We start from the raw sequence: 15896 nt of genomic DNA, 5'->3' as shown, positions 1-15896 counted from the left end.
TTTTTGTAGTAAATGTTGCAATGTTTTGGTGCTAAATTCGTAAATACAGTAATTACTACATAACATTACTGTGTATTGAATTGCTTTGTTGTAAAATACGAAGTTTTAGTGCTTAATTTGTAAAATCATGATGTAATTTTATGTTTAATAGACCTTTTTCTTAATCCCTCCTTATTATCCAACATTATTGCTTATCCAGTGTTCTCCCGGCCCGTTTATGTTGGATAACTGAGACACGGAACAATGGCTTCAAACTACAGGAAAGGAGATTCCACCTGAACATCAGGAAAAACTTCCTGACTGTGAGAGCTGTTCGGCAGTGGAACTCTCCCCCAGACTGTGGTGGAGGCTCCTTCTTTGGAGGCTTTTTAGCAGAGGCTGGATGGCCATCTCTTGGGGGTGCTTTGAATGTGATTTCCTGCTTCTTGGCAGGGGGTTGGACTGGATAGCCCATGAGGTCTCTTCCAACTCTGTTATTCTATGATTCTATGATTCTACTGTATACGGCAAACATTCAATGCTATTGTACAATTAACAGGGACAGACAATACATAAACAAAGGTAAAGGCTTTACCCACCTTTTCAATTTCCGGCATCTGGAGGCTGTGCTCAACTCCAGCCATGGGGGGGAGGGGTGCTGTCCCTCCATCTTCCACTCCGAGGAGCTTTGTCATCTTCAGAGGTCCTCCTGATTGAATAATCTTTGCATGTCCTTATGGGCACCTTATGGGTTTGCCACTTGCTTTCACTTATGCTGCATTTACCACCAAACTGTTGCTTTCCATTACATTTCAAGACTGAACTCTTACACCAAGGAATCCCAGTGTTGAAGAAACTAAGTGGAAATATTCAGTGTCTGCTGATTTAAGAGAGAAGGTTCCAAATTTGCATTAAGGCCAGGCTCCAACAAAGATGTTTAGTTGATGAAACTGCTTAGGCCAGTGAATCCAGAGAGCATTCTCCCTCCTTCCCTGTAGCCTTATTACCCCGATGTTCCTCAGAGCCCACTTGGGAGCAAGGAAATCTTCTGGGTCTCGTACAGTTGGCCCTTGGTATCCTATGGGATTTGAACATAGCTGCATGTCTAAGCTGTAGAAGAGCTAATGCAAATACCTAAATCTGTGGGTGCTCAAGTCACGTTTTATACAATATCTTAGTAAAATGGCTCCCTAAAGAATGGCAAAAATCAAGGTTTGCTTTTAAATTTATTTATTTATTTATTTACAGTATTTATATTCCACCCTTCTCACCCCGAAGGCGACTCAGGGTGGATCACATTGCACACATATAAGACAAACATTCAATGCCATAACACAGAACAGAGACAGAGACAGACGTAGGCACGGGCTGGCCTCGAACTCATGACATCTTGGTCAGAGTGATTTGTTGCAGCTGGCTTCTAACCAGCCTGCACCACAGCCCTCCGCAGCCTGGCCTTTTTTTTTTTTTTTTTGAAAAAAAATAATCATAGATCCTTGGATGCAGAATCTGTGGATATGGAGGACCAACTGTGGGAGCGTGATGCACAGAACTATATGGATTTCAAAATTATTAGATAGCTGCTGACATTGGTATTGGCTCCAGACCTGTAACTGCAATAGACCTTCCTTCCTGCCAGTTAAAGGAAGCCAAGCTAAATAGAGAAACTCATCTAAAGTGCAACACAATAATATTGTCTTCTGTTTCAGTTTGCCTTGGGCATACCCACATGCTTTTGTTAGAGATGAATGCTGCTCTTGTAACTCATGAAAGAACTCAGTACGCTGAGTTGAGCAAATAGTGGAATGTATTATTCTCCTTCAAGCGTGACCTCCTTCTTAAGACATGACCACAAAGTGCAGTGTTCTTAACTTTTAGTCAGTTTCTATGTCTGTCAAAAATAACAGAATACCTTGTATATATATCAAAATTTCAAATAGCATAGCCTTTCCCGTACTGTCAGAATAGGGTAGGATGATTCCTGGAAGTCTTTTTCTTTGTGTTTATGTTCCTTGTATGTGCTATTTTTCTGTGTGTACAAGAAAGATTTTCACCTAGCGTTTCCCTTTTATGCTGTATTGCAAAGACTATTCAACCGAATTTCAATTCTGTCCGATGTTATGGAATGGAATAGGAATTTTAAACACACCAAATAAACAGATCTTAGAAACAGTGTGAGTTACGTGTTTATATGATTCTTGATGATGAAGCTGCATGCCTAAGGCCGATGAACCTCTTGACATTTTAAGTCACTTCTCCATTCCTTATCATGAGAATACTGAAATTTTAAAATAAATCTTTACTACTGGACTCTAGCACTGTGGGATGCAGTTTGTTAGATGAGAATGAGTAGATGGAACACTTTCAAATTTTGTGATTTTCAGATATATTGTTCCCTATTTGTCTTGAATCTAAAAGACTCATCTTAGGAAGGGCCACACAGGCCAAAGTAAAAGAACATTATTGTCGGGGATATTAAATCAGTATGGGAATGGATCTGCTATAGGGAAGTGATCCATTTAAAATTCTGTACCACCTGACAAACTAAAACAGACATTGGGCTTAAGGTGGAGGCAATTAAGGTTCAAAACTTCACATATGCTAAAGAGAAAACAAGTTGATGCAATAGTTGATATTCCCTTCCATCATCCCTCCTTTTTTCCTTATCTGGGGAGTATACAATTATATTAGCTATTGGCAACCAGAATGTTCAAGCAAAATGTGTTATTCTTATAAATTGTGTTTGACTTTGATATTGCCATTCATAGACACATTAGCCTTGATTGTGGTTACGCATGTCTTTTCATTTACTTTCATCTTGAAATTGGTCTTTTAGAAAATACCTTCACCAGACTCTATCTAAAGAACAGAACACAGACTCATGCTTGTTGTAATTTCTGAGGATTGCCTGTCTTTTTTTGCAGTGTCCTGGTGGAGCTTTCACACCCAACATACGGACAACTAAGGAGTTTCCAGATGATGTGGTGACCTTTATCAGGAATCATCCCCTAATGTTTAATCTTATCTACCCCATCCACAAGAGACCTCTGATAATTCGAACAGGCACTGACTACAAATATACAAAGATAGCTGTGGACCGTGTCAGTGCCGCTGATGGAAGATACCATGTTTTGTTTCTTGGAACAGGTAAGAAAAGCATGTCTACCTTTATTTGTTTAGAAATGGGAAGAATATTTGAAAATGTCTGGGGAAGGGTATATAACAAAGTTTCTCAAGTGCTAGGAAACCCTGACAAACAGAATCCAGAATTACCAAGAATAATTCAAAGTTTATTTTGTACAAAATTCTTGCATCTTTGGGGATGCAAAAGGCGACTCTACTATTCTGGACTGCAGGTGAAGAACTGTATCTTTTGTTATTCCTCCTCCATATAGAACCCGCCCCCCCAACTCCTTTCAAGAGAAGAAAAATCTTTGTGAGAGAACATAGCCCAACTATTTCCCTGGGATTGCAAATATAGAGAATTTCTTTTTTTTTTTTACATGATGGATGGGCAGCTTTCAGTGACATACGCATGCACATATATTCTGAATTAATTAAAAACTGGGTGTTTTTCTGTGCACATGTAGTAAAAAGACACAATCAACTCTGTCATTTTTTACATAACAGCCTGCCCTTTGTGATTGTATGTGATTGTGCCAATCTCACAGCAGCTATACATATTTGCTACATGCTAACCAGCAGGTACAAAATTGCCCTTCTCGGCTATGGAGCTAATGAAATAAATCCTATAAGCAGACAATTATTTATGTAATTGACTGCATGGTTGTCTGAATGATAATGATGTCACACTTAGTGTGTATCATTCCCCCCGCCTCAATACCTTAAAGCACCCCACAGAAATGAGTGGCTGCTACATAAACCTTTTGTTTCAGGGAGCTTTTTTATCTGCTACAAAATGGAGCTGTCTCTCAGATAAAAATATTCAAACAATCCATCAAAACGCTGATGGGAGGGCTAGAAAAGAGTTGACTGTGATGCGTTTTCTAAACCAATACAAAACAAGAGCACTGATTGATTCAGGAGCAGCGCAGTTGCTGTGTTTTCTCTATAGACTAGAATGACATTTCAGAAGCCCCATGTCTTCTCTTTACCATCTTAGCATGTCTAAACTCTCCTCTTACTTCATACAGTATTTTACTTATGAATCGGTCAATGCATTTTTTACCTCATTCTTGCACCCATGTTACGTAATCCAAACTCAAAGAATTAAAAAAAAAACGGAACACTTCTGATCTCGGGCGTTTTGGATATGGGATACTTAATCTGTATCTTAATAGGCATATAGGAAAATAATTTTTCATTCAAGAGAATTACAGTTACCAGACTGTTTAAACTCACTGCTCAACTTGAACAAACTTGTACTAGGCTTGTGCATTCAGGTGAAGTGCTATTCATTTTTGCTTGCCAGATACCGAAAGCACCCCCCCTCATATCCATTTTCCAGTGCCTCCCGAAAACAGGTGCAGCGCTGCCAAATTGGAGTTTTTGTTCCACATCCAAAAAAATGATATTTTCAGCCCATTGGCAGCAACAGGGTTAAGAAAGCACCCTATCCAGCCTATTATGGGGGGGGGGGGGCTTCCCACAGGCACCCCTTCCGTATCCTTCATTAAGACCTGGATTTAAAAAAGCTTCAGTTACCACTCTTTCTGGATTCTCTCCCTTTGTAGAGGAGACCAGGTTTAATGCTTCTTAAAGCTGTTCTGGAGGAGAGGCATGACCCAACTTGACTTTGAGGCTCCTGCAGCGCCGGGTCTGTCTCCCTGAGAGAGAGGCTGGGGGAGGGAGAGGGGAGCTCCTTGGCTTTTAACTGTCCTTAGCCTTGGTCCCCCTCCTTCCCCCGACACAAGCTGGAAGTTTTCCAAAAATTTTAACAGGGACTCTACCTCTCTAAATGAGCACCATGTTTCACCTGAAGTAAAATTACAATGTGAATTTGGAAGGTTTCTGGGTGGAAAGAGGCAACCAAGCAATTCTGAAAGGAATACAAAAAGAGTTTGACAAGATTATAATATGTATGAGAAAAGTACCTTGCAATTAGATTGAGACAGTCTTTTACCATCCCAGCAAGTTAATTCTGCTATAATTTGACAGAAATGATTCCAGCATTATTCAGAGAACAGGCTTATTTTAAGCATTTCTTTTACTGCTCCTTTTGTTTTCTTGATCTTGAGGGCAGTCTCTAGTCTATTTGAATGAGTTGGGAATATTGCATCCAAATTTGAGCCTGAATTGCAATTATCTCATACTTGAAAGAAATAGGGACCACCTCAAAAGAAAACCCATACATATTTCTCCCTGCTATGTTCCATAAAAATGTCATCCAGTATTTATTATATTTGTGTAGTGGTTTTTCTGATGTGGACAGTGTGTTCTTTCAGTTGTTGTCTTTTGCTAACTTGTTTGCCCGAGGTTATTTTGGGGCAGGAGAGCTTTCCAATATCTATCTAGAATTCAATTTTTGAAGCTCATGGTATTGACTAAAGTCTTCTCTTTTGGCTGGCTTAAGTTTAAATTTGTGAAAATGTATTGGCTAATGGCCAAATGCACAAATGCATAACTTTGTTGTTAACTGCCATCAAGTCAACTCTGACCTATTGCAATCTCATGAATGAAGGACCTCCAAGTCATCCTTTCATCAACAGCTGTGTTTAAATCCTGCAGACAGTGGCTTCCTTGATTGAGTCTGCCCATCTGTGATGTGGTCTTTCTTTTTACCTTACCAAACAATATTGCCTTTTCCAGTGACTTATGTCTTCTTATTATATGTCCAAAGTACAACAGTTTCAAGTTAGCTATCTCGGTTTCTAGGGATAATTCAGGCTTCATTTGCTCAAGGACACATTTACTTGTCCTTTTAGAAATTCATGGACTTCTAAATAAAATAATTGGGTTCCGCATGGTCGTCTCCTGCACCATATTTCAAATGATTTGATTCTCTTCCAATCAACTGTTTTCTTGTCCAGCTTTCACAATCATACATAGAAATTAAAAATAAGATGGTATGGATAATCCTAACTTTAGTATTCAATGATACACCTTTGCATTTCAGCATCATGTCTAATTCCTTCCTAGCTGTCCTTCTAGTTTTTGATTTCTTAATTGTAGTCTATTCTGGTTAGTGATTGAACCAATGTATAGATAATCTTGAGCTATTTTAGTGTATTCATTGTGTACTTAGTCATAGGGAGGAGGGAGCAAGCTTGTTTTCTGCTGCCCTCGAGACTAGGACGTAGAACAATGGCTTCAAACTACAGGAAAGGAGATTCCACCTGAACATTAGGAAAAACTTCCTCACTGTGAGAGCTGTTCGGCAGTGGAACTCTGCCCCAGAATGTGGGAGAGACTCCTTTTTTGGAGGCTTTTAAGCAGAAGCTGGATGGCCATCTGTCAGGGGTGCTTTGAGTGTGATTTTCCTGCTTCTTGGCAGGGGGTTGGACTGGATGGCCCATGAGGTCTCTTCCAACTCTATGATTCTATGATTCTATAAACTGCAGGACACTGCAATGTAGCTCCATCAAATATTGTTTTTTAGCCTGTTCTTAGATCTATTGTAACCCTCCCACATATTGTCTGTTCCCATGGAAACCCTTGTGGATCATTGCCAAACATTAACTTCAGCAATGTATTCCCCTACAACTAATTAGTATATCCTTGATATAAATAGTATTTTGCTGTGTCTCACATCTCTGTGGAAATTAGTGGCTAATGTACATGTAGAGAAGAGTGAATATCTCTTTCAGGTTGTCCAGAGTGTCTTTGATTTTAATCATATATTGTATATACTGATTTTATAGCATTTTAAAAAAGAACTGTGTGGCAAGAGAAACTACATAAGGCATTCTCAACATGTATCCTAATCTGACTTGCAATTCTAATATTTTTAAAAGTCCAATTATGGGAGGGGAAAATAATGTTCAAATCATAAAAAATGTATCCACCAGCACAGGAAGAAATAGCATCCAGATGAGTATGCATTATATAATGAAATCAATGTTTTGACAGTTTTCGCAGTTTGGGGAGCATGAGGGAGATAGAAAGGATGAAGTCGGTGAACTGCATCTCATATTGGCATCATCCCCAACAATTGGATGCGATTTCCTGCTTCTTGGCAAGGGGTTGGACTAAATGGCCCACGAGGTCTCTTTCAACAATATGATTCTATGATAATTAGGCCCAAAGATAAAGCTCATGTAGCCCCATCTCTGGCCTATCCAGAAAATAATAATATAAGACCCAAAGTATTTTATTTGGGGGTTCATTACCCTCCCTGAGACTCCCCTAAGTCTTGCTGACACTATAGGTTATTGGGTGCTGTTCAGAGTTCAAATTATTGTTTTATATACTCATGATTTTATTTTGTATTGTACTGTCTGTTTATTTTAGACACCTTGTGCCATGTGTAAGCCGCCCCGAGTCCCTTCGGGGAGATGGAGGCAGAGTAAAAAAAATAAAATTATTACTACTACTACTACTACTATTACTGGTAATGGAACCCTATAAATGAACCAAGAAAATTGCTAAGCAGAAAGCAATCTGTACTTACCGCAACATTTCCATTGCTCCAATCTGGATTCTATGAACACCAATGCATTCAATTGCTTACTTTGTTTTTATTTTCCCCACTGCAGACCATGGTACAGTGCAGAAAGTTGTGGTCCTGCCCAATAACTCAACAAGGGGAGAACTCATCTTAGAAGAACTTGAAGTGTTTAAGGTTCGTCTCTCTCAGACATATCCACTGCCTGTCAAAACACTTTGATCCAATATAGCTTGGCAAAGTTGAAATGTCTTTGATAAATGATCAATGTGGAGCGCTGTAACTTTTTTCTGTTGTGTAACTGGAATTCTCCAAGTAAAAGGAAAGAGGGGCTTAAATCTTTCACACAGCATTTAAACTGATGTTTTTATGTTGTCATCCTGGATTAAAGGATTTTGATAAGTACATCATCCCCTTCAACCCCTCCATTGCAGCAGCTGCCAGAAGCCAATGTTTTTGCTATATCATCATTGCAATCAGTTGCAGTGGCTTGCCAGATTGTCTTACTTTTTCATTATCCAAGAAACTTTCTGACACTAAGGTACAGCTCTCAAGTAAAATTGCCTTGGATTTTCTTTCTTTCTTGTACTTTTAAAAACACAGATGTTACTGGTGTTGGAAAGTCATAGGCTTCAATCAACTATAACTACAAAGATGGATAAATAATTTAAGAAGGAAGCTGGGAGATGCAGTTCAATAACATCTGGAGGACAATCATGTGGTCCTCCAGATGTTATTGAACTGCATCTCCCAGCTTCCCTCATCCTTGGCTATGCTGTCTAGAGCTTCTGGAACTTTCAATCTAACATCTGGGGGTCCAAATTATTCCCAGGACTGCTGACCAAAAGGTCAGCGGTTCGAATCCGGGAAACGAGGTGAGCTCCCATCTGTTAGCTTCATCTCCCCATGTGGGGACATGAGAGAAGCCTCCCAGAGGATGGTAAAACATCAAACATCCGGCCATCCCCTAGGCAACATCCTTACAGACAGCCAATTCTTTCACACCAGAAGTGACTGGCAGCTTCTCAAGTCACTCCTGACATGAAAAAAGGGAAATAGAAGCTCGCTTATCAGTCATTCCTCTACATGAGAAAGAATAACTAGCATGCTGTAGATAACACATTAGCATGCCTTCGACAACACATTAGCATGCCATTGCTTGCCATGGACTCTTTCACAAAAGGAAAAAGGTGAGATTGGAACTGACAGTGCCCCACCTGTGATCCCAATTTTTTACTATTCTAGCAGTAAAATTCTAACTGCAGTTTATCCTGTTTCTGAAAAATAGTTGCATGTCAGTCATGAACTCTCATTTGACTATAATATCTTTATCTATACACTGAGCAGCTTCTTCCAAATACTTTAAAACTGTCTCCATATTTCTGAACCAGTATAAATTTGTCCAATCCCATAGTCCACATTTGAAATATTTAGAAAGAATTACCATTTCCATAATTCCCACATCCTGCCATATTATGGCGCTCTTGTGATGGGACAATGGAAAGGGGCACCAAGAAGGTAAGGAATGCTTGCAAAATGTGTTATTTTTGAAGGTATATTTGAAGGTATCCTGTCTTCATTTCCTCCGACCCGTGATATTTTGGAATATTGCTGTGAAAAAAATTATTTGACCCAGACTTTTGCTTTTTGCCAAAACCCGACTTTTTTGCACACAAAGCATTGTAACTTGCATGAAATTGCAGGTTATTTTTGGTAATAACTCATTTTTTTCTAAATTTTTCTAAATTTCTTTACAAAAGGACCCAAAATAATAAAAATGCTCAAAAGCTAATTTCACAATCATGAGGAAACATTTTAAAATTTTAACTTTCATGTGCAAGAATAATGTCACCAAATACTAACATCCTTATTATCTTTTCTCTGCATGGCAACTAATTGTTCCTGCTCCTTGTTTTCTAAGCCCCAACCAAAATTACCCTTTAAATGAAATTTATGCTAATAGAGTTACCTACTGTGTCTTATCCCCTCTAGCATTTCGCTCTTCAATATTAAGATTGGTTAAGTAACAGTGTATATTTTAATGCTCCAGTTGTAATAAGTAGCAAGCATTTTAGATCTTTTGGAACCACCAGCAGCTACCTTTGGAATATCAGATGCTGTCAAAGAAATGATGGACAGCTGATTTACAAAGACAGCTACTGGTGCTGAATAAAACCTGAAATATGGAGACAGAGCCATGAAAGTGGGAAGGAAAAATAGTATCTAGTTTTGCCCTGAATTTTGCTGAAGAATGAAATTTTTTGTTTGATCAGACCCAGAATCACCAGGCCCAGTACTCTTTTCATAACACCCAGAAATCTACCTATATATTACACTTGGCCACCAGTAGATCACAGTCTAGCTTCGTCTCCTTTATTTCACTCTATTTTATTTGGTATTTCCTTGAAGTTGAAGACAGCTCAACTATGTCTGCCATAACTTCATTCTTCTATTATGATTATTCCATGAGCCCCCAGAACTGATTTATGCCATTTTGTGTTATCGGGATTTTTTAAAAAAAATAGGGTGCAATTTTACATGAGACACCAATTATCATTTCTGAATGCTGTTTTGTGATTTCTTGATTCTTACTTAACACTGAAGAAGTACGTGAGAAGAAATGCTAGCTAGCTCGGTATGCCCTTTGAATATGCTGAATGCAAACAAAGTGTCAAGTGGACCAACACTTAATTTTTAATGCTGACATTTTGCATTGATTATCTAAAACCATGAGCACTATTAGGCATTGTGTGCAAGACATTTCAGATATTCTCTTTATCCTGCTTATGTTCTAATTAAATATGAGCTGTTTGACATAAAATGAAATGTGCTATCAGTTTCAAAGCATGAATACAAGGATCTGTTGCAAACAGAAAGTGATGGTTTGAAAGCATCAGTTGCCTATCTTCATTCCTGAGGTGGTTTTTTATGAGCTGTTCATCGGGAATTGTCTAGAACTTGCAAATGTTTGCACTGAGGGGCTTAACTCAAGTGATAGAAACACATGGCTCAGACAGACTTTGCTCTGTCACAGACAATAAATGGTAAAGATCTAATTATGAAGCTGTGAAAAAAATATTTCTAGAAAAATGGACTATTATTTGATGCACTGGAAGATGTTATAATCTTGGCTAACTGCAATAGAAAATAAAAATTCTGAACTCTCTTGAATATATTTTTTCTTGCAGAATAAATCTCCAATAACAACAATGGCCATTTCATCTAAGAAGGTAAAGAGAAGAACATTTCATAAATATTTTTGACGATACAATCAATGCAATATTTACAAATGGATCCTAAGAAACATAGGGTCGGGCTGTGGCGCAGGCTGGAGAGCAGCTGCAATGAATCACTCTGACCAGGAGGTCATGAGTTTGAGGCCCACTCAGAGCCTATGTTTGTTTGTCTTTGTTCTATATTAAAAGGCATTGAATTTTTGCCTATATGTGTAATGTGATCCGCCCTGAGTCCCCTTCGGGGTGAGAAGGGCGGAATATAAATGCTGTAAATAAATAAATAAATAAATAGTTGAACTTGAATCTATTTAGGTCAGTGGCATATAAGCCATGCCTAACTTACCCTATTGACTTCAGTGAGATCTCAGATCACGTAATGGACAGTGCAATCCTAGCCACTCAGGAGTAAGCCTTGTTCAAGTGAATGGGACTTACTCCCTTGTAAGTATGAATAGAATTGCACTACATATCTGGATCCAATCTATGTTGCAATGGCTTGTAGGTTCCATTTTCTCTGTTTACATGGTCATTGTATAACATTTGGTCAGCCACTTGTTTCAGTGTGGTGTCGGTCATTATAGTCACCTTCACAGCTGTAAGGATTGAAGAAGGCAGATCTCTAAAATTGAGGAGAGTGTTTAATGTGGTGGGCAAAGGCCTGGTTGCCTACTCTGCAAATGTAGAACAACTGTGTGATTGACGCATCCTGGGCCAGGCAACCAGACTTTCTCAGTCTTTGTTGGCCTGAGCTGGGACTTAGGCCTAGTTCCCAGACAGCTTTGCTGGCCAGACTAACCGTGAAATATTTGTTTTCTTTGTTCACATCTCTCCCGTCCCCTTCCTGGTATGGCTCCAGCTATATATATGCTGTGCTAAGACTGTAGCCTTCTTCAAGACCCAACAGTTATTCCCTCTTGCCACAAAAGTAAAAGAGAAGCCAAAGATTATGTGCAGAAGAATTGAGGTTTCTCAAATCTGTGGGCTTATCCAAATTTCTAGCTGGGAATGGTGGAATTAAAATATGAAAAAAGGCGTAACATATCAGATCTCTAAGCTGAATTTCACCCTTCTCCAGACAGAATGAAACAATGACCCACAGTGTTTAAAATGTGTTAAGCATTTTCTAACAGGAAGGTATAATATTATAGGCGAATTAACCCGAAAGAACCCTCTGTTTACTTTGGCTCTTCACCCATCAGTAGCTCACCCTTTGGTTTCGTTGTTAATACTGAAAGGATAGGAAAGCTTTAGTCCTTCATTAGTTGCATCCTGGCTAACTTTCCTTCTCTAATCTCAGCACCTGAAATAAATCTCTCTCAATTTCCTGTTAAATAGCAACAGTTGTATGTAAGCTCGGAAGAAGGGGTCACCCAGGTTTCTTTGCACCGCTGTCATATATACGGGACAGCTTGCGCTGACTGCTGCCTCGCCAGAGACCCCTACTGTGCCTGGGATGGCAATTCCTGCTCCAGGTTCTACCCAACCGGGAAAAGGTGAGTAAACATTGAGGGAACTGCTGAGATTTGTAAAAAGAAATGTGAAGCTTCTGTTTCTATTCTGGGCATGTCATACAATATTGGAAGGGAAATTATTTTATTGATCACTTCTGAATTACCTGGGATGTGTAATACACACAAATATTTGGCAAGGTCTGGCTATCTAGAGTATTAATTTATTAATAACACAGCTTTAGCACTTGAAGACTTTGTGCTTCTTTTCACATTTGGAGGGTCAGAGGGTTTTTTTTCTGTGGATAATTGCCAGCAAAAAGACAAGCTGCTCATTTACTAATAATTAATGGAAAATTTTATAACTGCTATGCTTCTTTTACTGTGTATCTAGAGATTGAGCATCTCCATTTTCACCGCCTTGTTCTTTTTATTACCCCAGTTAGAGAGCAGTGCATGTAGAATCATAGAATCATAGAGCTGGAAGAGACCTCACGGGCCATCCAGTCCAACCCCCTGCCAAGAAACAGGAAAATGAACTGGTTTCAGTGTTGGATTATGATTCTGGAGACCAGGGTTCTGTTCCCAGCCTGGTCATATGAGTTTATCTGGGCAAATCACATACTCTCATCTGCAGAAAACTCCATGAAAGTTTCACTTTTGAGTGACCATAAGTTGTAAGCAATTTGACGGCACAGACCAACAGGGAAGATCTTTTGCAGGAAAGGGGGACTTTCCATCAAGTAGGATTTTCCTCTTTAATTGTGCTTTGTTTAGGGCAGGGATTAAAATATGGAAAGTCAGGTGGCATTGGACTGCAACTATCATTAACTATAGTCAGAACAACCATTGGTGTTGGATGAGAGACACTGTAGTGCCACAGTATCAAGGGGGGCACCTATTTGCCATCCCTGATTAAGGAATTTCCACCATAAAGAAGATGGTAAGCTGAGAATGAAATAATAATAATAATAATAATAATAATAATAATAATAATAATAATAATAATAATGCAGTTCGACAACACTTTAACTGCCTTAGCTCAATGGTATGGATTCCTGGGGGTTTGTAGTTTGGTGTGGCACCAAAATTCTTTCACAGAGAAAGCTAAAGACTTTTTAAAACTAACTCCCATGATCCCATAGAATTGAGCCATGGCAGTTTAAAGTGCTGTCAAACTGCATTGATTCTGCAGTATAGAAATACCTTGGGACTCAAGCTGGTTTATAAATTAAAAGAAGTACAATATAGTTCAAACATGTACAGCATGTTAAAATGGGATTGTGAGAAAACTATTAAAATGATTACAATATACAATTAAAAATGTTGAAAGTCAGATTTGAAACCAGTATAATTAAAATAGCACAGCATGCTAAAAGTCCTTTTCTTGAAAAACTGTCAGTTATCAAAAGCCTGTTGGTATTAAAACTCTTCCAATGGAGGGACAGAAATGAAGGAGCCATTCCAACATCTCTACAATCTGATCATATTTTACCCCATTAAAGCAAAAAACATAAATTGTTTGCTTCTTCATTTCTTGCCTCTGAAAGAGTTCTGTAGGTAAAAATATTGTTTGTAATGACAATGCCCAATTTTGTCCTTTAATTTTATTCAACTTTCAAGAATTTGGGGCTGATACCCTTCCATCTCCTCATGCAGAATGTTTCCCAACTCCAATAGTTGAATTCAGAACATTTGTTGTTAAGCAACAAATGTTAAGATTGGAGTGCTTCATGAACACATTGACATAATGGTTTAAGCTGCAAAACAAAAGTTCAGCAGAATTCACAGGCCTTTGGCAGGCCATACTATGTATAACTGATGGGATGCAAAATATGCAGTGTATTACTGAACTCTATTTCTTCCTTTATATTTGAAGTGCCTAAATTGAAATGAGCAAAAACAGTGTTTGTGCCAAAAATTCATGGCTTTTTAGAAATGCAGTTAACAATAATTGACTGCATTCTCAGAAACAAGACTCTTTTCAGTTCTGTTCTTTAGAAGTACTTAAAATACCAACTCAAAAGTATATCTCAAAAGAACGGTATTATTTATTCTAAAGAACCAACATGGTTTAGTGGTTTGAGCATTGCATTAAGACTCCAAGAGACAAGAGGTTTGAGTCTCCACTTAACTGTAGAAACCCACTTGTTGACCTTGGGAAGTCACACTCAATTCTACTAACAAGAAAGCAATGATAGCCCCTCTGTGAGCAAATCTTGCCAAGAAAACCATCTGATCGATTTGCCTTAGGGTCACTATGGGTCATAAGTGACTTGAAGACCCTTAACAACAACAATAGTTTATTCTGGGATATTTGGAGCAGCAAAGACACAGTATTACTATGGTTCCCTGCTATAGTTACTGTATTTCCTCATGTATCTATAGTACTCTAGAAGTCAATACTTTCTGACTACATAAGATATCTGGCAATTTTAACTTTTAGAATTTATATCCATTTTCCAAGTAAGCAGAAGTGTGAACTAAGTCTAGCCAAAAGTTTAGGCATGTTTGTGGATATTTTTTTTAACATTTCTATCACATTAGCAAAAAAAAAAGTTGTCTTCTTTAGCTCATGTTTTCTTTATTTTCTATGTATTGTACTGTGAGATAAATGCATACAGAATCAAGTTTGTTTTTCATATGTTTAAGAAGTAAATTGTCCCTTTATCTCTTAAAAAAACCCGCCATCCATAATAGGAGCCAAGTCTCAAAGTCTAGACAAAAGTAGTAACTCTGCTTTGCTATTTCTTTGCCCTTTTAGAGTAATACTAAATTTTATTTCCAAAACAAGACCCTGAGGTATATGATCATGTCCTTGTTTTCAAAATATATCCACGGCACATCTTCCCAAATTAATTTTTCATACTTAATAAGTTATTTACAAGGTTTATGGACTTCTTTAAAATGGTTTCTCCAAATGTTCTCAGAACATCTGAAAGAACCAAATAAACAATGCTGAAATTCATGTCTTACATTCTCTGCTTATGACCAGTCTTGAAAAGATCAAAGCCTCCCATTTAAGTTTTGACATTAAAGATCAAGTGGCAACTTACTAAAAGCATTCTTCTAAAACAAATTGCTTTTTTGTAACAGAAAGAAGAGTCTTGTTGAGGCAAGGGAAATCTAGTTGTCAAATACTGCCAATATTTTAATATAATTCTATATAATATTTTTAAATATATTTCTTGAGCTTCTTCAAAGTAAAAAAGATACATAAAATGTAAGATTTTTGTTTTTGTGTCTCTTCAAGTTAATTCCGATGTTTGACAACTCTATAGTGAACCAATCCGGGGGGTTTCGTACCATTGTCCTCCACTAAGACAGAGAGAGTGTGACTTTCCCAAGGTCACCCAGTGGGTTTCTGTGGCCAAGCAGGGATTCAAACCCTGGTCTCCCAGAGTCCTAGTCCTATATTCAAACCAATAGGCCATGCTTACTCTCAAATCAAAAGACGCAACTCAATAAAATACTAGCAAAAAAGAGAAGATTCTACCTATTCAGAACAAAGAAATCTCTTTCATCTAAAGAGAGATTAGATTTGCATATGTATGGGCATGTCTTTGGATGTAGACATACACACTCAACAACCCCCATTAATTTCATGTTGCCATTAGCAGGATGTAAATATCAATGTCAAAGTCTTTTTAGGGCCCATCTACATGGACC

The 15896-nt window shown here is 38.2% G+C and overlaps 1 protein-coding gene across 4 annotated transcripts in view; it reads left to right on the top strand.

The window, feature by feature from the left end:
• The window catches only part of sema3c (semaphorin 3C), a 308538-nt gene that overhangs the window by 277372 nt on the left and 15270 nt on the right, over window positions 1–15896 (top strand). For all 4 annotated transcript variants that reach the window (XM_062981734.1, XM_008111511.3, XM_062981736.1 and 1 more), the window contains 4 exons: window positions 2904–3126; window positions 7635–7720; window positions 10732–10773; window positions 12115–12272. In XM_062981734.1, coding sequence (XP_062837804.1) covers window positions 2904–3126; window positions 7635–7720; window positions 10732–10773; window positions 12115–12272 — 509 coding nt within the window. The remainder of the gene's footprint in view (window positions 1–2903; window positions 3127–7634; window positions 7721–10731; window positions 10774–12114; window positions 12273–15896) is intronic.

This window comes from Anolis carolinensis, chromosome 5 (genome assembly GCF_035594765.1).
Source record: "Anolis carolinensis isolate JA03-04 chromosome 5, rAnoCar3.1.pri, whole genome shotgun sequence".
NCBI lineage: Eukaryota > Metazoa > Chordata > Lepidosauria > Squamata > Dactyloidae > Anolis > Anolis carolinensis.
The sequence above is the reverse complement of the archived record's forward strand: the minus strand, read 5'-3'. Positions and strand labels throughout refer to the sequence as shown.